The sequence below is a fragment of the Acinonyx jubatus genome, chromosome B4 (genome assembly GCF_027475565.1).
Source record: "Acinonyx jubatus isolate Ajub_Pintada_27869175 chromosome B4, VMU_Ajub_asm_v1.0, whole genome shotgun sequence".
Classification (NCBI taxonomy): Eukaryota; Metazoa; Chordata; class Mammalia; order Carnivora; family Felidae; genus Acinonyx; species Acinonyx jubatus.
Window position 1 is genome coordinate 71,156,181 of NC_069387.1, and position 20,343 is coordinate 71,176,523.

A 20,343-nucleotide genomic window follows, 5' to 3' on the forward strand; every position below is an offset into this window, starting at 1 on the left:
GTTCTATTTTTAGTTTTTTTAGGAACCTCCATATTGTTTTCCAGAATGGCTGCACCAGCTTGCATTCCCACCAACAATGCAAAAGAGATCCTCTTTCTCTTCATCCTCGCCAACATCTGTTGTTGCCTGAGTTATTCATGGTAGCCATTCTGACAGGTGTGAGGTGGTATCTCATTGTGGTTTTGATTTGTATTTCCCTGATAATGAGTGACGTGGAGCATTTTTTCATGTGTGGGTTGGCCATCTGGATGTCTTCCTTGGAGAAGTGTCTATTCATGTCTTTTGCCCATTTCTTCACTGGATTAAACTAAAAGGCAACCAACAGAATGAGAGAAGATATTTGCAAATGATATATCAGATAAAGTGTTAGCTTCCAAAATCTATAAAGAACTTACCAAACTCAACACCGGTGAAGTTCTTTATGGCATATGTTTTTTGGGTTTTATTTTTGAGCGAAATTTCTGTTATCTTTAGTGAATTCCCCACCATCCTTTGAGATTATTAGAGTAACCCTGATCTGTTAACCAAATTGCTTCCCCGGGTGTCTGGTCTTAACATCTGAGAATTCAGACACAGGACACAGTCTGTCAGTCTAAAATCTAGCTTCAAAACCAGAAGATACCATTTTGTACTTACAGCACAGACACCCAGTCTCTTGTGAACTTGGTGAGGCCTTCCTAGGGGGCGGGTGACATAAATGAAATGCAAGAAAATGATGGAGTGGGCCCTGTTTGTCTCTGGCCCTGCCTCCTCTATCCTTGTTAATTTGACCTCACCATCCTCCATCTCCAAGTTAATTTTCAAAGATCTATTCAAACAGTGACCTTCATATATTATTTTCTCCACCTAATTTACTATAATTAGTACCAACTCTTCTTTAGCATTTCCTTGTGCCCACCCGTTTTCCTCTTTCTCCTGTGCTAACCCCACCTCAGCACCCCACTATACTTCTCCAGGACTCAGGCCTGTGTTCTTCCATTTCCTCATCTCCACTGTTTCCTCCCACTACCTGCATTGGTATTTCCTCATTTTTGCAGGCCTCCTACCTCTTTATTCATTCATCTGATAAACATTTATGGAGCACCTGCTATGCCAAATACTCTTATCAATTGCTGGGGATACCAAGACAAGTAAGACTTGGTGCCTGCCCTTACAGAGCCAAGTGAAGGGTGGTCAGTATTTGGTGGATTGTTAAGAAAGTAAATGCAGATGGGACTTTCTAGAGCACATGAGATTTGAATTGGATTTTGAAGAGTGAATGGAAGTTGTTTCAAGTATGGTAAAGGGAGTGGACATTTCATGTAAAGAGGTGGACATTTAAAAGTACAAGGACATGAAACAGCTTGGCCAGTTCAAAGTATGGTGAGAACGAAGGATCCATAGGTGGGAATGTCAGGTAAGCAAGGACTGTGTCATAATGGGTCTCGTGTGCTCATCCAGGGAACTAGAACTTCTCCTTAATGAACTTATCCTTACCCATGGGAATATTTGTAAGCAAGAGAGCTATATAATGTTTATGTTGACAAAGATCAGATCATTCTGGCAGCAGAATGGAAGATATTTTGGTAGGAGAAGGATACTTTGGGAGGCTACACCAGGTAACCCACACAACTAGGTAAATCCCACACCTAAATAGAGGCAGTGGGTATGGGCATAGAGATCAGGGAGACAGATTGGACAAGTGCTAAAGAGATAACTAGTATGGTAGGTGAGGAATAAAATTGGTGAGATAATTTCCAGGAGATTGAATGTGCAGGTAGACTATGAGGAGAGGAGCTGGTGTCAAGGAAATGGTTCAGTGTTGAATATTTCAAGTGTGAGGTGTCCATGGGATGGATCCGTAGAAATGTCCATTAGAAAGTTGGATTCCCCAGGAGCTCAGAGAAGCTGCAGGTAGGACCCTGGGGGTGATTCAGGCATGCCCGACACAGAATTGATGATTAGGCCCTGGGGAAATGGGGCATTTAAAGGGTAAATGGGGAAAGAAATCCACAAAGGAAGAATAGCAGAACAATTGGAAGAAATGTAGCAGAGAGTTACTCCAACATGGAAAGCTTAGAAGGTGAGAATGTTGCTTAAGAGGAATTTGAACACTGACTAAAAGGAGCATAATGCAAAATAAGCGGGCAGGGTGGGGAGGCAAGAGTTGAACCCACACTTAATTGCTGGCACAGTGGGAAAAGGTAGAAGGAGCACTACAGGTAGTGTTTAAAAGAAACTATGTGCGTGCGTGCATGCGTGTGGACGCACGTGCACGCGTGCACACACACACCTTCGCTTTTTAAAATTATTTAAGTAAAACAGAAGTCAGGGGGAAGGCATTCCACTGAGAGGGAAATGTTTGGCCATATCAAAAGCTGCCTAGCAATCAAACAAATAAGGACTGAAAATGTACCCTGGCTTTGAAATCTGCAGCCACTGCATAGTGAGCATAGGGAGGGCCGTGGCAGGATGTAGGGCTTTGAGGAGGGAATAAGCGGAGAAATAGTTGAGGTCCTTTTTCAAGAAACTCAAAGTGAAGAAGTAAGCATAGAGCATGTTAACAATATAGGGTTATGGAAAAGTTTTAGACAAGGATTATTTTTGTTTTTACATTGGGTATTCATTGCCTTGCAGAATCGGTAGGTCTTTTTTTGTTCTTCATTTCAAAGCTTAGAAAGTTCTTCTCACTTGAATATCAAAACCATGATGCCATGTTGGTTTTTCTGGTGCATTATTTTTCAATGAATCCATCTCTCTTTTGATGTCAAAAGGGAGGACTCCATACCAGTTTTTTCCAGTGATGTAGCTGATGGCTCCAACACTTGAATCCACTGATTTGAAGCATCACTTTTTATAATATAGTAAACTCCTATGAATATCTGCATCAATTCTGTTTAAGTCATACTATTAATGCACTAGTTCTAAACTGTTTCAATTCCAGAGCATAATAATATACATTATTAGAATCTCTCAGAGGTAGACCTATTGTATCCTCTTCCAGAATGTCTCTCCTGTCAGTTGAAGCATTCCTTTTCATTATTTTACTTGTGTACTTGTGTATATTTCTTGAAAAACTTTAGCATCCTCTTTCAGCTTTAAAAAAAAAAATACCCATTTGGGATCACTAACTGAATTTGTATTGGAATTCTAAATTATATTTTGGAGAAAAAAATTGATATTAGTCCCCCATCTTGAGTCTGCCCAATTAAGAAGCATATGGTACATCCTACCATTCATTCATTCATCATTATTTGTTTTTATTTTTTAAGACCATTATCATACCTTGTTAACATTTCTCACTAACTTTTTCCTAAATAGTCTGTACTTTTGTTGTCATTATAAATAACATCTTTTCTGTTTTGGATTTTTAACTGGGTTGACTGCTTGCATAGTCCTCATTTCTGGCTTCTCTTGAATAATAAGATCAGGCAACATTGGACCCTCATTCCAACATGGCAACTGTATGCAGTTCCTTCCACTTTATTAGGCTATGCACTTGCCAGTTTACCACATTTGACTGCACCCACTCCACACATTTCTATTACTTGCCTGGCCCCTAGCAGGCAGATGAATTCATTTAGGGGTAGGTGATGCATAGACACAGTCAGCAGCATAATACCAAGCATTGGTGTCAACATCTATGGTATCATCAACTCCGGTAATTGTCTGTCTTCCCTGAAGACGGTGGCTCTTGCCTGGCCTGTGGACCTGCCAGATCTTTCCAGCCCTCTCTGTTCTTCTGCAGCATACCCTGGCTTCTCAGACCAGAAGAACATGCCAGCTCCTTCTACCTACATACCCCTCCACAGTCTTGCCCTTCCTCGCCTGATTGGTCCCTGCCCCTGTTCTGAGCAGTAGCTGTAAAGGGGCTGTAAATCTTCCTGGCATTCACAGCCTTAGTCCCATATCTGTACTCATTTACTTGAAAGATTTCTTTTAGATCTCTGGCCTTATTTCTAACCTTTACCTCCCTGTGGTACAGCTTGCCCCAATCTCTGCCGCCCATCTATAGCAATGCCACCTAAATTACAAGGAGAAGAGTACTTCTAACCCCTCACTTGGATATTTACTTAATATGACCACATAGATGGCAACCACTTCCAGATAAAAATTCTTGAAGGATTATATTTTGCCTTATTAAGATAATTTTGTCACATACATTTCTGTGATTTGTAATAATATTACAAATTCTCTGAAGGCATGGCAACTTGGCGTTTGCAGACTCAGGGAAGGCCGCTCATTTGCCTATTTGCAGCATATTTCCTCCAACATTCTCTACACATAGCCTTCCCAAAAGTACATTTCTTATTTCTTTTGAACTTGTTAGATACTTCCACAATACTCCTTTTCTTTTTTTAACCCAAAATCATGAATCATCTTCCAACATTCTGTTATTTCAACAGAGAATGAGTAACATACTGAGAGTGTCCCAACTTTAATACCAGCAAATAACTTGAGTTGATTAAAGATTTTAGGTCTATTTTTCCTGTTAAGTGTATACATGTGATAGAAACTGGTTATAATTAGTCTTCTTTCCAGAGGTTTCATATTTGTCTTTTGTTGAACATTGTTATTACCATGGATGTCTTTTCTCTTTGGGATTTAGTTTGTTTGCCTTTTTCTTTCTTTGTAAGAGTAAAGGAAAATACGTTGTCCTTCCATCCATCCACCACTCCGTGATGTGTGTCCATTCCATTGACAGTTATTCAGTTTGGGTTCGTCACCTTATTTGTGGCCTCTTTTCCACTGGCCCCCCTGTTGGCTCTGGTGAACAATATATTGGAAATAAGAGTGGACGCATGGAAAATGACTACCCAGTATAGACGCATGGTTCCAGAAAAAGCCCAAGACATCGGAGCCTGGCAGCCCATCATGCAAGGAATAGCGATTCTGGCTGTGGTGACCAATGTGAGTAAACATAGGCTTCGCAGGGTAAAGACCTTGAAAAGTCCAAAATGCATTAGTGTCGCTACCTAAAGAATCAAATGTTTGATATTTTTTTCTAATGGGAGGGAGATGCCGGTACTATCATCTGTATAAAAACAGTTGTTATAACTGTAATTGTTATTATTTTTTTAATGTTTTTAATTGTTTGTAATTATTTATTAATGATTTACAAAGTCAAGAGCTCTTACAGAGGCAGTTGCTAAGAGTGACCATGATACTATCATTGCTCATTTGCTAACGTTTTTATTTAACAGGAACATAGTAATAGTAATAACAGTAAGTACCAACTCCCTTAATCCTGATGCGACTATAAAAAGAGCTATAAAATAGTGCTGTTGTAATAGAGATAGACATCTGCCCACTTACAGTGTTTACTGCCCGCAAATAAGAACTATCCTTCTACCATATTTTACTATATATTCCAAACTATCAATTTAAAATATTGACTATTTGATGATGAAGTATGTTCACGCACTTTGTGTGTTCCAATCATGTCTCCTAGGGTTCTTCAAGGAGGGGGGGCTTTAGGGTGGGTCCCATCTCTCCTCCCCACCCCGTCTGTCCCCTTGGCCTTTGCTGGCCACCCTCTAGTCATTAGCTAAGCAGCCTCATACCTTGCATGTGTCCCAGCTCTGAGGGAACAGAACAACCTGTATAGATTTTGGACCAATCTGAACAGTCTCTCTTTGCCCACCCCCGCACCCTCCTCCTCCGCCCCTTTTTTTTTTAAAACACAGGCCAGCAGGGAGTTTTCAGGGAGAACAATTTCCATGCCAGCCCAGCAGGGGGATGAGCACTTTCCTTAGAAATATGCTTACAATTAGGGCTATTTCCTCCCTTAGTTCACTACCCATTTTACTCCTGGGTCACTGACAATCTCCAAAAGATGATATCCCAGTTTTCATTTCTTAGTTAAGCCACACTTGCCCTGAGTCCCCAGTCTTTTCCCACAAGCACCTGTAGAAACAGAACAGAACTCAGTGCCTGTGGGTCAGTCTTCTGGATGAGTGAACATACTCAACATTGCAGTCACAGGCCAGACTCTCAGTCCACCTGTCAGTATTGTAGCTTCCCAGCAGCATGACCTTGGGCCAGGCCTTAACACTTCACAGCTTCATTTTATTGTTTGTAAATTGAATAATTCCCTATCACATATTTTAAGAATATTATATACCATAAAGGATGACCAAGGACTTTAGTGAGTTAATGCATGGAATGCACAGAGCCTGGTCCTCATGGAACGTTAGCTGCTGCTGTTTTATCATCATTATCCATCATCAGTAATAGTGACTCTGTGTAGACTTCCAACAGGTGTCTAAACTAAAGGCACAAGAATTTTATAGTTCTTGTGGTTACAGTTTTACACAACAAAGCAAGTTATCTGGAACCCAGCTGTCACCACCCGTCAAGAACCCTCAATTTATCTGAATTGTATGTTATCCCTACTTTTTGGAGAAAGTTACAAATTGCACACACACACACAAACAACTGCTAGGTTGTATCATTTTCCATTCACCCAAGTAACCCACACCTTTAACGTCCACTGTGTTACAATCATGAAAGAATTAATCTGTCACATTAAATATGCTATACAACACTAAGCAAGGCAGGAACGTGGAATTGTGTACATTAGGAAAATTTTAGCAACAAGGTTTGAAACTAAAAGCGTTTTTGTTTGACCTTCAGCTAGCCAGAAAATTCAAATGACTCTTACTGCCCAGTCCTCAGCACTCTGGTTTGCTTGTGTCAGGCACCTTTTCCTAGTATCCCCAGGATGGCTCCACTCCATTAGCACAGATGGGGTACTGGCTGTGTTTCTGTGTCTACTCTGTGTGGATGTGTCTGTGTATACACACACAGGCACATGCATGCTTGCTAATTGGTGCTGCTGGTTCTTATCTTATCTGGTTTCTTCTTACAACTTAGGCATTGTTTCATTGTACCGTAGGAAAACTGCTTTCTAGATCATTGATTGAATGATGGACAATCCTTTTCTTTCCCATATTATTAGGATTTGTTACAACTTCCAAGATGCAGGTTCTGTGTACGTTTGTATATATGCCTATAAGAATGAAACATGTAAATTATCCCCTCACACTCCTAATATGTGCCTCCAAAATGTACTGGGCACTCAAGTGCTAACTTTCCATAATAGGGGAGCTTTTAACTCTAGGAAGAAGAGAATAGCCACCAGGGATGAGAATGGACATCGAATCATTCATTTTAAAGCTGCTAGTCCCCAGCAAAGAAGCTGAATTGACACGGTTGTATCAGGCCACAGTATCTGCCGTTGAAGACCAATTTTAATTTAGTTTGATATAAATGGAAAATTGTGTTCAGAACAGCATAGGAAATGAAGCACACTGCATTTATTTGTACTCTTGCAGCGTGTCTCAAAGCAGCTCAATTCAGGAGGAAAAATATCTTGTCAGAAGACAAGAGAATTATCTTCCTTGTTGGAATTTTTGCAGCTTCCTGGAGCACATCTGCAGGTGATTCTGTAAAAAGCTATAGTTAAATGATAACAGGAAATTTTAAACTATTCAAATCTGGTAAAGTAAAATATTCTTGCCTTACCCCCTCCCCCCTCCACCAGCCAGAAGCAGACACAGGCACACTTGGGAGGAAATGACAAAGCTGGTCTACTAGTGGGGGTCATTTTGCAATAGAAAAGCCCCTTAGTTGTTTTTCTTGCTCTGACTGAGATCTTGTTTGTTGGCTTGTGGTCTCTCTGCATCTAAACCACATGTTCAGATGAATAGTATTAAAAATCACGTTGTGCCAAAAACCTGTCTTTCTGCCTCAATAAATGACTGAATCGTTTAACTTTGTTTATTCACATTGAATATGGATTTAAGTATATTCCTTACTTGCTCCTTCCTTCAAGCCAGTTTTACACATTGGAGAGTTTAAAGCCCAAATTAAAGAATTTTAGAGAAAATTCATGTAATTCATATTAGCTTTGCATCCTAATAGAGGTCTGCCAGACACAGGCCCACGTTTAAAATTGACCTATATTTATTCCTTTAATTTGAGAACATAACTATGATAATGTTCATAACTTTGTCCAGTTAGCCTTTTTGAAGCTTAGAAGCTTATACACTAGATCTTTTTTTTTTTAATTTTTTTTTTTTACGTTTATTCATTTTTGAGACAGAGACAGAGCATGAATGGGGAAAGGTCAGAGAGAGAGAGAGGGAGATACAGAATCTGAAACAGGCTCCAGGCTCTGAGCTGTCAGCACAGAGCCCAACGCGGGGCTTGAACTCACGGACCGCGAGATCATGACCTGAGCCGAAGTCAGACGCCCAACCGACTGAGCCACCCAGGCGCCCCTAGACACTAGATCTTATAAAATAGGCATACATTTGACTATATGAATGAAATAACTCCAGTATACTTTCTTGCTTCCTACATTTTAAAGTTAATTTAAAAAATTCTTGTTTTCTAATGAAGCAACATACATAAGTATATACTGAGAGTTTAAAATCAGACTATGGGTTGACTTGTATAAATAAATCAAGACACTCTAGGGGAAAAAGTATGAATTTGAAGACCATTATTAGATCAAGGAAATATATTTTATTCAATTTATATTCTATTTTTAAGAGTCAAGGGATTTAAAAGATCAGTTTTATATCAATTATAAATTCTACAAAGGAATTGTATAAGGCCAAATTATTATAATATTGACCCTAATATTACTTCTACAAAATGGTCTTCTAAATCTTAAAAGAGAGCTGAAAATTATATCTAGTAGAGTTCCAAGATTGATTGAATTGTATAATATTCTAATTTATGAAAATCTAATTTATATATAATATATGCAAGCAACTCGAGTTATCCAGGATACGATGGTCTACAATTATTCTTGCTGTACTTAAGAAACAGGCAACTTGGGGCATCTGGGTGGCTCAGTCGGTTAAGTGGCCGACCTCAGCTCAGGTCATAATCTCACAGTCCTTGATTTCAAGCCCGTGTCGGGCTCTGTGCTGACAGCTCAGAGCCTGGAGCCTGTTTCAGATTCTGTGTCTCCCTCTCTCTGACCCTCCCCCGTTCATGCTCTGTCTCTCTCTGTCTCAAAAATAAATAAACGTTAAAAAAAAAAAAAAAGAAAGAAACAGGCAACTTGCCAGCTTTTGCTTTCCAATTGTAGGTGGACTTCTGGACAGCCCTTATTTGTACTGAAGACAAGAGGAAGTAACTATTCTTTAAAGCAGCTGCTCAAAGACTTTAGGACATTCACTATCTATGTCCATTAGACAGGAAAGAATTAAAGTTTCTGAATCTTTCAGTTTTAAAAAAAAATCAACTGATGAAACTATAATTCTGGCACATTTGTTAACCATAGCTATAAAGGCTCTAAATTAATGTCCCCTTACTGTTTTCCTCCCAATATAGGCCATGATCATCGCTTTCACATCAGACATGATCCCCCGCCTGGTGTATTACTGGTCCTTCTCCGTCCCTCCCTATGGGGACCACACCCACTACACCATGGAGGGATACATCAACAACACTCTTTCCTACTTCAACATCGCAGACTTCAAAAACAGAAGCAAAGGAAATCCATATTCTGGGCTTGAAAAACATACCACATGCAGGCAAGTTCTGCTGACGTGTTTAAAAATGCACTTCATCTTTTAAAGGACTTTTATTGTAATGTAATTCTAAATAAAATTGCTGGAGACATTTTTTTCAGCCAAACTTAAAAAAGGAAAAGATCTAAAAGTTAATACAGACAGAGGTCAGAACTTTCAAATGAAACAATAAAACATGATATAAAGATGAGAGTTTCAAATGATTACAGGGATACTGATCCGAGAGAAAAGTTTTGTTTGTATCTTAGAAATGAAGAAATGCAAGGAGTTCCAAAAAACAAGTTCTTTCAGTTGGTATGACGAATCTGTTATCCAAGCACAACCTGATGTATTTAGTGATGACAAACTATCACTTCAAGAAATACAAAAATGAGAAATGTAAATACCTCAGCCTAGCCCAGAAGTATTCTCTGAAAGTATTCCAGAGCTCTCTGCATTGATTGTAATGGCTGGTAAGGTCAACTGTAGTCAGTAGATGTCAAGTAAATCACTAATTGATAGTTTGTTCACTATAGGTGATAGAGTTTGTTTTTTAAAATCCTTTAAAAAAATTTTTTTTTAATGTTTATTTTTTGAGACAGGGGCAGAAAGAGGGAGACAGAATCCGAAGCAGGCTCCAGGCTCTGAGCTGTCAGCACAGAGCCTGACATGGGGCTTGAACTCACGGACTGTGAGATCATGACCTGAACCAGTCAGATGCGTAACCAACTGAGCCACCCAGGTGCCCCAAGAGTTTGTTTTTTAAATCATAGTCTTAACCCAGAAGAGGCTCTAAATACTCATTTAGCTCAACTCCTCAAACCCTTTTCTGGTTCAAATTCTCAGCAACACAACCAAGAAACCAGAAAAAAGCCTCAAATAAGTGTTTCAAATTTACACACTGTAGAGCCTCTTGAAAATCCCACATTGAATCTGCTTACTTTTACTTGACATAATTCTAAACAGTTGTTAGACTTTTCTAGGTCAAATAGATTACAGGTAGGAAATTTGAGATGTGCTACCTGAGGGAAGACACCAACAGCAGTAGCACATGACATCTCATAAGGACAAGAGTTTGAAAAGTGTAACAAGCAGATGGGTGCTACTCTTTACAGAGAGAGATTGCGTGTGGCTGAGTGAAGCCTGAGGATACATTATATAAATAAATTTATAAACCTGTTTCTGAAAATACGCTGAATCGTTTTAGTTATACTCTTTTGAGAAAGCAAGGATGAAACTGGCAAAAAAAATGTTAACACTTTTGTTTGTTTTCACATAGATGGAATACATCATTACCATCTTATGTTAAGTGAAGTATTACGGGAGTAGTTATTTCAGGATTTTGTCAGCAAATTAAACTCTGAGAAAATTTATATGATGTCCAACTTAAAAGAGCATTGTATTAAATATGACCTCTTTTGAAATGGGCCCCTGCTTACAGTAGTTAGTCAAGAAGAATTATCTCCTTATATCCTTCCATTTTGTTTCCAGGTATCGTGATTTCCGGTACCCACCTGGACACCCACAAGAGTATAAACACAACATCTATTACTGGCACGTGATTGCAGCCAAGTTGGCTTTTATCATTGTCATGGAGGTAGGAGACGTCTACTTTGAAATAGTCGATAAGGTAGTATATTTGCAGACCTTTTGTTAGCATTCAGTGTTACCAACTCTGACTTCAAATACATTCTTATCTCTTGCTAATAATTAGTTTAGGACATGTATTAATCAAATTTAACATGAGAATGCCCATAATGCTCTAATAAAATGAAATTGGCTGTCTGCTTGAAAAGGTGAGCGCATGTTTGCTAAGGGGATTCAGTCCCTCTCAATTCAGTATTGAGTGCCTTTTTTTTTTTTTAATTTGGGGCACAGGGGCTGCATGATGGACTGTGAAGAGTCTTATTTAAGACTACTAAGATGTGATCTCTGCTCTCGAGAAACTTTCTCAGGGCACATCACATTATGGCAGCAGCGTGAGTGCTACAGCTCCAGAGAACACATTTGTGTTCTAGACAGTAAGGAGAAAGAAAGGTGAGGCTAGCTGTATCTGTTCCTTTGCATCAGCAAAGAAAATGCTTTTCCAGAAGCCTTCAGAGCAGACTTCCACCTGTATCACACTGGCAATAACTAGAGCTCACGGTTCCTCCCAGCAGTAAAGTAGGCTGGGGCAGGAGGTATTTGGTTTGCTCTGAACAAAATGAGAATCTGTTAGCAAGAAAAAAGTGCGGGATAGGCTGCCTGCCTGGCTTTGACAATTTTTCTAGTATTGTTTGGTAGCTATTAAACAAACATCAACAGAAGAAGAAACAATTCATCATTAGCTCACCAGCATCAGTGGTTTCCTGTAGTATCTGCTATATCAGCAAGAATCACTAGTTTATATTCAAATATGGAGTTGCCAAAGTATTTACACTGCTGCTTCTGATATCAGGTTTGACTAGATACCGTGAGGGGCCATTTCACTACAAGACATTTAGAATAAGCTTAAATCTCCCAGAAGGGGGAGAGCAGGGAGGACAAGGAACAGGAAGAAGGACAGAACTTCAAGGAGGGGCCGTGGTGTGGCTCCGGGGAAGAGCCATTACACCATGTCGGCATGTGGGAGGGCCCCCAGCTGGACGCACGCCGCCAGGGAGTGTGGGAGCGAGCGAGGGTGCAGGTGGACTCAGAGTCCCTGGACGAGGAGGACCGCTGAGCCCTAGCAGCCAGGCCCACCCGTCACACGTAGATGCCCAGGCCTGCCTCCACCCCCACTGGCCACCTGTGGAGCAGAGACCTGTTGGGGAAGCACTGCGCTTCCCCTTTGTGTCTGTCCCCTGGGCTGTTATTCTAACTCCTGTGATTTCCAGCTAATAATGAAATGAGTATAAAGGGTTTTTTTAATGAGAAAAGAAAATGTCCTTTGCACTTTTGAACTCACTGGAAGGAAGGAGAATCCACAAAGAGGAGGGGGAAAGGTGTGGTGGTCAAAATAGAACAAGTGCGGTTATCAGTGATGCCATCTACAGGCTCAGGAGACCCAGCAGTGGGTCAGAAGTGAGGTGGACCAGCTGAGCTAGAGACTCTTGGATTCATCCAGGGGCCCCCAAAGGGCTCAATTTGCCTCATCGTATAAGGAAATGTGTATATTCTCCACAGAAAAAAGTGTCCTCAATTTAGACCACAGTTTTTTCTCAGATTGAAATAATCAAATATGAACTTCCAAAGATCAACAATAACCAGGGGAAATAAGAAAAACCAGGAGTGAGATTCAGCCAAAAAAAGAAAAGCAACTAATTTGGACCCTCAATAACTTCAAGAGTATCTGTTATCAGATAAGGAATGACCACGTTTAAACAAAGAAATGACAGATTCAAAAATGAGCAAACAATAAGAAACTAAAAAAGTACTAGGCAATTTTGAAAAATATATAGTTGAAATGAAAAAAATTAACATAAGCATTAAACAGAAGTTTGAAAACAGAATGAATTGGGAGATAGGTCTGAAAAAAATTATTCCCAACACCTCACAGGGAGAGAAGAAAGTGGAAAATACAGAAAAGAGATTAAGCAATTTTCAAAAGATTCACAGAAGAAGAAAACCATGGATCATAGAGGAGAGGCAATTTGAAGAGTTAATGGCTCAAATTCTTCCCAAATAAATGACAGGTGTCTGTGAACAGAGCAGAAAGCACAACAGACATCAAGAAGAATACAGAAATCCGTGCTTCCACAGATTGGGACAGAAGTGCAGCTCACCAAAGATAAGATCATAAAAGTGCCCAGAGAACAAGGACAGATGACTGATCAGGAAAATTATAATTGGAGTGAGAGTAGACTGTAACAGCAACACAGAGGTGAGAAGAGAGTAGTCGAATCTCTTCAAAATGCTAAAGAAGATAACTGTAAACCTAGAATTATAGCAAAACTCTGAGTTACTGAAAAATCTTTCCATAACGAAAACACTAGGCCATATGGTTTTACAGGAGAGCAATACCATACTTCCTAGAACAGATCGTTTTCGTTTCCTCCAGAGATTAGAAAGCGGAAACACTCTCCAACTCCTTATACATCTTAAAATCAAACAGGAGAAAGAGAAAGGGAAATTCTAAACCAGTCTCACTCATTACATAGACGCAAAGATCTTCCTAAAATGTGCCAATTGAATCTAGCAATATACTTTTTTTAAGTTTATTTATTTTGAGAGCGAGTGAGAGAGAGCATGCGTGCAAGAAGGGGGAAAGGCAGAGAATCTAAAGCAGGCTCTGTGCTGCCAGCACAGAGCTTGATGCAGGGCTCAATCCCACAAACCATGAAACCATGTCCTGAGCCAAGGTCAAGAGTCAGACACCTAACTGACTGAGCCACCCAGGTGCCCCAGAATCTAGCAATCTACTTCTTAAAGATGACATCAGACCACATTGGTTTATCCCAGAAATATCAGGGTGACATAACGTAGAAAATCCACCTATCTATAAATATTACCTACCTCAGAAATAGATAGAAAATAAAAACCTCTCTTGCCCACAATATTGTTTGCCTCTTCGCTGTATAATTTCCGTAATTGAGACACACTAGTACCTCTCATCTCGAATATTCTCCACCCTCATATTACCTAGTGTATCGAAGCATTTGACACAGAAGCTGATCATTCTCTCCTCCTTGAAGTTACTGTTACTCCTCACTTGGCTCCCAGGAAAACACTTTCTCTTACCTTAAGTCCCTTCTTAATTGCATTGCTAGTCCCTTCCTTCTCTTAGTGATCCTGGGGCTCATTCCTTGGTTGTCATCTTTTCTCTCTCCTCACAGCCTTGATGATCTCATGCAGTCCGTTGGCTTTAAATGCCATCTATATGCCAGTGACTCACAATATATGTATATAGATATATAGATATCTCCGGAACACCTCTCTCCTGAACACAACCCATGAATCCAAATGCCCACTTGACCTTTCTGCTTGGATATCTAACACATAAATCTACTGCCCCAAGTGCCCATATTTTCTTAAATTCAGTTGGAATGTTCTCTCTGTCCTGCCCTAAATGTTCTGTCCACAGTGAGTCTGCCCCCTCTCAGTCATGGCACTTCCATGTCACTGCTTGCTCAGGGTAGAATTCTTGGGAGTCCCCCCACTTACTCCACATACAGTCCTGTTGGCTTTTCCTTTGAAAGTACATCACAGATCTGAACACTTCTTACCAACTCTGCTGCTACCACCAGGTTGGTAATTAGGCCATTTTTGGCCTGACTTAGGGCCGCAGTCTGCTAACTGGGCTCCCTACTGCCTTCATATGTCACGGAGTAAAAGCCAAAGTCCTCACTGTGACACGCAAGGCCTCACACAGTCTAGCCAAGCTCTGTTATCACTCTCAAGTCACCTTTCCTCACCCGCTCCACTCCTGCCTTGCCATTACTTGAAATATAGCCTGTAGGCTTTCGTCACATAGACTCTGCACTGGCTGTTCCCTCTGCTTCGAATGTCTTGCCTCTTGATTTCTTCATGGCTGTTTCCCTCACCTCCTTAAAGTCTTTGCTCATTGAGGCATATCCAGACTAATCTGTATGAAATCTATATGAAATTTGCCTCCCATATAACACAAACTCTTACCACTTTAACACCATGTACAACTTATTTATGTTTAACTCTGTTTATTGTATCTTCTCTATCTCCTTGCTAGGTCAGAGACTTGTGAGTACTGAACAAATAAAAAAGTCTTCAACGTCATTAGTCATCAGGGAAATGTAAAGTAAGACCAAAGTGAAAGCCCATTTTATAATCTCTGTGTTGGTTTAAAAAAAAAATTGATGACAAGTGCTGTCAAGAATATACAGCAAGGGGCGCCTGGGTAGCTCAGTCGGTTAAGCATCTGACATGGGCTTAGGTCATGATCTCACAGTTCATGAGTTCAAGTCCTGCATCGGGCTCTGTGCTGACAGCTCAGAGCCTGCTTCAGATTCCGTGTCTCCCTCTCTCTCTCTGCCCCTCTCCTGCTCGTGTTCTGTCTCTCTCAAAAATAAACATTTTTTAAAACTTAAAAAAAAAATAGAGAGCAAATGAAACTATCACACACTGCTGGTGGGTGTGGAAGCTGGTTTAACTGGTTTGGAAAATACTTTGGTACCATCTTGGAAATTTAAACATTCATGTAACCTAGAGTCTTGGCAGTTATACTCCTAGGTCATGCCCTTGAGAAACTCTCACAGATATCCCCCAGAATCCAAGTGCACAAACATTCCCAACATCATTTCTCTAATACAAACGCTAGAAACAAGCGCAATACGTTTTAATGGGGGAATGGATAAATTATAGTGTATGCAAACAGGAGAATATTAAGCAGAATTGGTAATGAATGGACTATAGGTAATGTACAATAACACTGATGAATCTTAGAAACTAGTTTTAAAACGAAAAAACAATTTTCCAAAGACTGCCATACTTTTTTATAAAGCTGAAATCAAACAAGACTAAACAATATATTCCTGTGGGATATATACATATTCGTTCTCAAAAATAAGATGATACAGATATACTCACACATAAGGTAGTGTTAACCTTTGGGGAAGAGCTCCCGGAATGAGCTAGGAAAGGAACGTCTCCAAAAATACTACAGCATTGGCAGTGTCATGGTGAGTGTCAGAGACATTAGACACATTATCTTCTACATATCAAATAGTATTCTTGCAATTTTTAAAGTAACAATGGAGCTCGTGGGTGGAGGCACATCGCACAGGAGAGATTGGATATGTCTGTAGAATGCCCAGCCCCGTGTCCAGATCTGCTGCCAGATGACCTGCAATGGAAGGAACTCTGGGTTCCCCTCCATTTCATTGCGGCTGACCTTTTTCTTCTTCTCTCCCACAGCACATCATCTACTCTGTGAAATTTTTTATCTCCTATGCAATTCCAGATGTATCCAAAAGCACGAAGAGCAAGATCAAGAGAGAAAAATACCTAACGCAAAAGCTTCTTCACGAGAATCACCTCAAAGATGTGACAAAAAATATGGGGGTCATAGCTGAGAGGATGGTGGAAGTGGTAGATAACAATTTACGACCCAAATTAGAATAAGAGCTTTATGTTCTGAGAAGCACTTTACAGAATTTAACTCCGTCAAAATATATTATGAATCACTAATGAGGATATCTGAGTGAAAACACTTTGGCAAATAGGAGTCTTAGCTACTGCCATTTTCATATAGATTATTTTTCGGTTTCAGCCAGCCACGCAGGAACTGGAAAGTGCGAAACTTAGATCAAGAAGTGCATAAAACTAATCACCTGGAAAACCAGAAATGTTACCCTTTTTTGATAAATTTGAATTTCAGTAACACAGAAAAAGTCTCTTCGTGTGCTTAAAAACTACCCCTTCCGAAGCAGAATGGATTTCTGTCCCTCCGTCTGATTATTTTCATTTCTTTCTGTTCTCAAGCACATGGTCCCCTTTAAGGCAGTGTTTCATTTCTTCACTTAGCCAAATCTGTGCCAGAGTTCTCTTTCCCTTACAGTACTTTTGTTCAAGACGAGACATGCTTCCCTTTGTGTGATTAAAAATAGCTAACTCAGAATTTCAGTTTGAATGCCATATTAAGTGGCAGATAGACTCAAGAATTCACAATATGTCGGTGTGTTAGCACATCCCTACAGAAAACGAAACCTCACTTAGTAAGAGGAAATAGTTTCCGTCTCCAATTTGGCCTATCTTTTCATCTCAAAGAAACACACTTAATGGATCGGAATAAAGATAGCAAGGTTCTGAAGTGTATTTGTGCTAATCCGCAGTGACGCTTTTTATCTTCCAGGAGCACTCTTAGAACATTCTGTGCCTAATCAGTGTTGACTGCTTTGCAGATCTCAAGGGAGTCAGATGACAAAAGTAGGGAAAGTTATAGATTCAAATAGAATTGTAACTCATATTGACCAGAATAATTAATGTACCTCTTCTAAAGATACGTAGTTTCTTAAAATTACATTTTTATCAACATAATGGTCCGGAAGGACAAGCCCATCAGTTTGCCACCAGTTTCCTTTTATGCATTAGATCCAGGAGGTACAGCATCACAGATCACCGGCATCGCCACGCTCACTGTGCAGCCACTGTGACATGAGGGCGCTGTGCACACGCGCTTAAGAGTACAACCGGTGCTCTAATTGTGAGGCGCTCGGGGTTCCCTGCGTGGGGAGCGCCTTTTCCACAAGGATTCCGGGTATCCAAGTGATGAGCATACCAAAGCATGTGCCATGGTGAAGGTGGTTCCCTGCAGCCTCCATTCCCTTGTTCCCAGCCCAGTAACTTGTCTGTAACTGCACGCACCAGGGGAGTGGTGGGGAGAGGAGAGAGGCAGGGATAGACCCGCATCACTCCCAATCCGGAAGAGACACTCTGGTGTTGATTTGAGCTTCCAGCCTCCCTCAGGCCGCGGTTTGGTCAAACCCCTTCCCTGAGCTGCACTTAACTTCCCGCCGAATGCCTGCACCATGCACATCTTGCCTTCAGGTGGTTCAACTCAGCAGTCTTTACTGTGCTTTACTGCCTTTCAGGTGCAAGGCCCTCTGGTAGGCTCCAGACAAGACGCGGGGCCGCACCGCTCACCCTTGACTGGTAACGGGGGAGTGCCGAGTGTAAGAGAGGGTGTCTGGCACTGGGTTCTTACCGGGTGGACTGCCACCCACTGGGGTGCTGCTACATGCCCAAGTGCCATAGGAACCGAGCCACTCCATCCCAGCAGCAGAGGAAAAGGAAACCTGTTGCAGCGAGCAGATTTAGAGGCTCGATATAATAGAGCTGCTTAACTCAAGGTCACGATTCTAAGTGCCTGCCATGAATGTTCAAACAGACCCAGAAACCAAAATCACTATTTATGTAGGATTCATAAAGCAGTATCCTGGACTTTTGCATTGTCCCAATGGACAAGGGACAACATTTCACTAACTTTCTTGATCATGTTAACAATGTGAACGAGTGCTCACAACAGGCTGCACGCGCTCTGACTGCACAGGGAGTAAGAAAGGAGTTTCGTCCCGGCTTCTCGTCCAGCCCAGACTGGGTGCAGCTGTTCCTTTCCCTGCTCACCTGTGACACTGCTCCTGAAAGTGGCGTCACTTCTGCCCCTAGTACCTCAGCTCTTTGAAGCGCAGGACTATCTCCTCGTGTTGGATTTGCCAACTACTCACTGTTTATGGGAGCGTAGAGAAGGAAATGTTTTTTGCCTTATCTCCTTGTATATAAACTAGAACTTTAAAAAGTGTGCATGTGTGTTTTTCATAAACCATCTTTCGTAAATTGCCTTCATAGTTTAAAATGTGCTTTTGTGGACAGGAGGGGAAAAAACTACATTTTTAAAGGCAGAAAATACGTGTGACACTGCCAATAGTCCCCTAAGCGGCGAGGTAGTGGGGATCCGGGGTCACCTGTGACACCGACAGTGTTAATGGAACTCTAGTGCTGACTTGTCAGTGTGAAGACAAATGTGGGACTGTGTCTGCAGGCAGTCACTGGGCTGGGTCTGTAAATGTAAGCAGCACCCCAAGAAAAAGGGGGTGTGCGACAGTGCCCCTGTGAAAGGAATACCTGGCCCTAGACCTGCCCAGTGTTAACCACTAGAGAACGTTTCATTGTATATCCTTTTGTAGTGCCTGTGAATTTTAACAGATTGAAGCATTAGACCAAAATACTCAGGAGATTTTCCTTTAAATACCCCTCAAATATTTTAGATGTGTCAATAGAAAGGGAAAGCTATCGTTTTTGTTTGAAAACTAAGGAAGGCCATCTTGTAAACCGTCACCAAATGCCTTCCCCTGTAATTATCCGTGGGTGCATCTTGGATTTCAGAAAACATTAATTCACGGGGTGGGGGATGGGCAGAATGTGCTCTGTTATTGAAACACTGCTTGTACCATTTTCTCATTGTGCCTATTATATGTTAAGATGTTTGAAAACTTAAAATGTATGAGCAGCTTAACGAAAGTAGAACTGAAATATACATGATGCTTTCATACACTGTGGCATAAGATGTAAAGTTTGTAATGTTTTGTGAATTTCTGTGCATTTTAATATTCTTTTATAATTATAAGCATTTTAGTAAATTCATTTTTAAAAACAGCATTGTGGTCTACTCTGTCTTCATGTTTTTAAGGAGACCATATATATCTCAATCATCACCTAGATAACAAATGTGTGCTTTTGTGTAAATGATATTTTTCACAGCCTACACTTACTTTAAACATGATTTTTCTGGGAAAAAAATTGGGTGTGGGTTTTCAGCCACAACTGCTAAAAACCAGTTGTTGGGATTGAGCCCTGCCCAGGATACCAAGCCTGAGACCAGGTGGGAGCTGAAAACCAGCCCACCTCTGCTCACCACACCAGGTACGCCGGAGTCAGGCTGCGTCAGCAAGGAGGAAGAGGCATTTTTCTCTAAATACATAAAGTTGGCTTCTGTATGCTAAACCATGATTGCAGGGGACAGTGCCCCTCAGAGAGGGCAAGTCGCTAATAATCCCAGAAAGGCTCTGAACCTGCTGTGGCCCTGGGTACAGAAAGGGAAATTACGGAAAAGAAAATGAACATCTCATTATAAAAATCAATGTTTTTATCCTGTACAGCCTACCCAGATTTTAACTCATTCCATGTATATGTGTATGTATTTGATTTGTTTAATTAGCCAGCTTAAATCTCATTGGGCTTCCAGGAAAACTCTATAACCAGACCAACAGGAAGAAGTCTTTTCTGATCCTTATGTGACACTCTTGAGACCAGCACTAATGTTATTCTCACCGTTAAGTCTTTTAAGTTCAGCAAACGGCTGACCAGAAGTTCATTTCGTAAGCTAAGAAACCCCTCTCATTTGCAG

The 20,343-nt window shown here is 40.8% G+C and overlaps 1 protein-coding gene across 2 annotated transcripts in view; it reads left to right on the top strand.

Annotated features, from left to right (window-relative positions):
* ANO6 (anoctamin 6) overlaps window positions 1-19,592 on the top strand; it is a 194,512-nt gene extending 174,920 nt beyond the window's left edge. For both annotated transcript variants that reach the window (XM_027035950.2, XM_027035952.2), the window contains 4 exons: window positions 4,685-4,890; window positions 9,331-9,533; window positions 11,001-11,106; window positions 16,356-19,592. In XM_027035950.2, coding sequence (XP_026891751.1) covers window positions 4,685-4,890; window positions 9,331-9,533; window positions 11,001-11,106; window positions 16,356-16,562 — 722 coding nt within the window. In that variant the 3' untranslated portion in view covers window positions 16,563-19,592. The remainder of the gene's footprint in view (window positions 1-4,684; window positions 4,891-9,330; window positions 9,534-11,000; window positions 11,107-16,355) is intronic.
* Window positions 19,593-20,343: the final 751 nt, after the last annotated feature.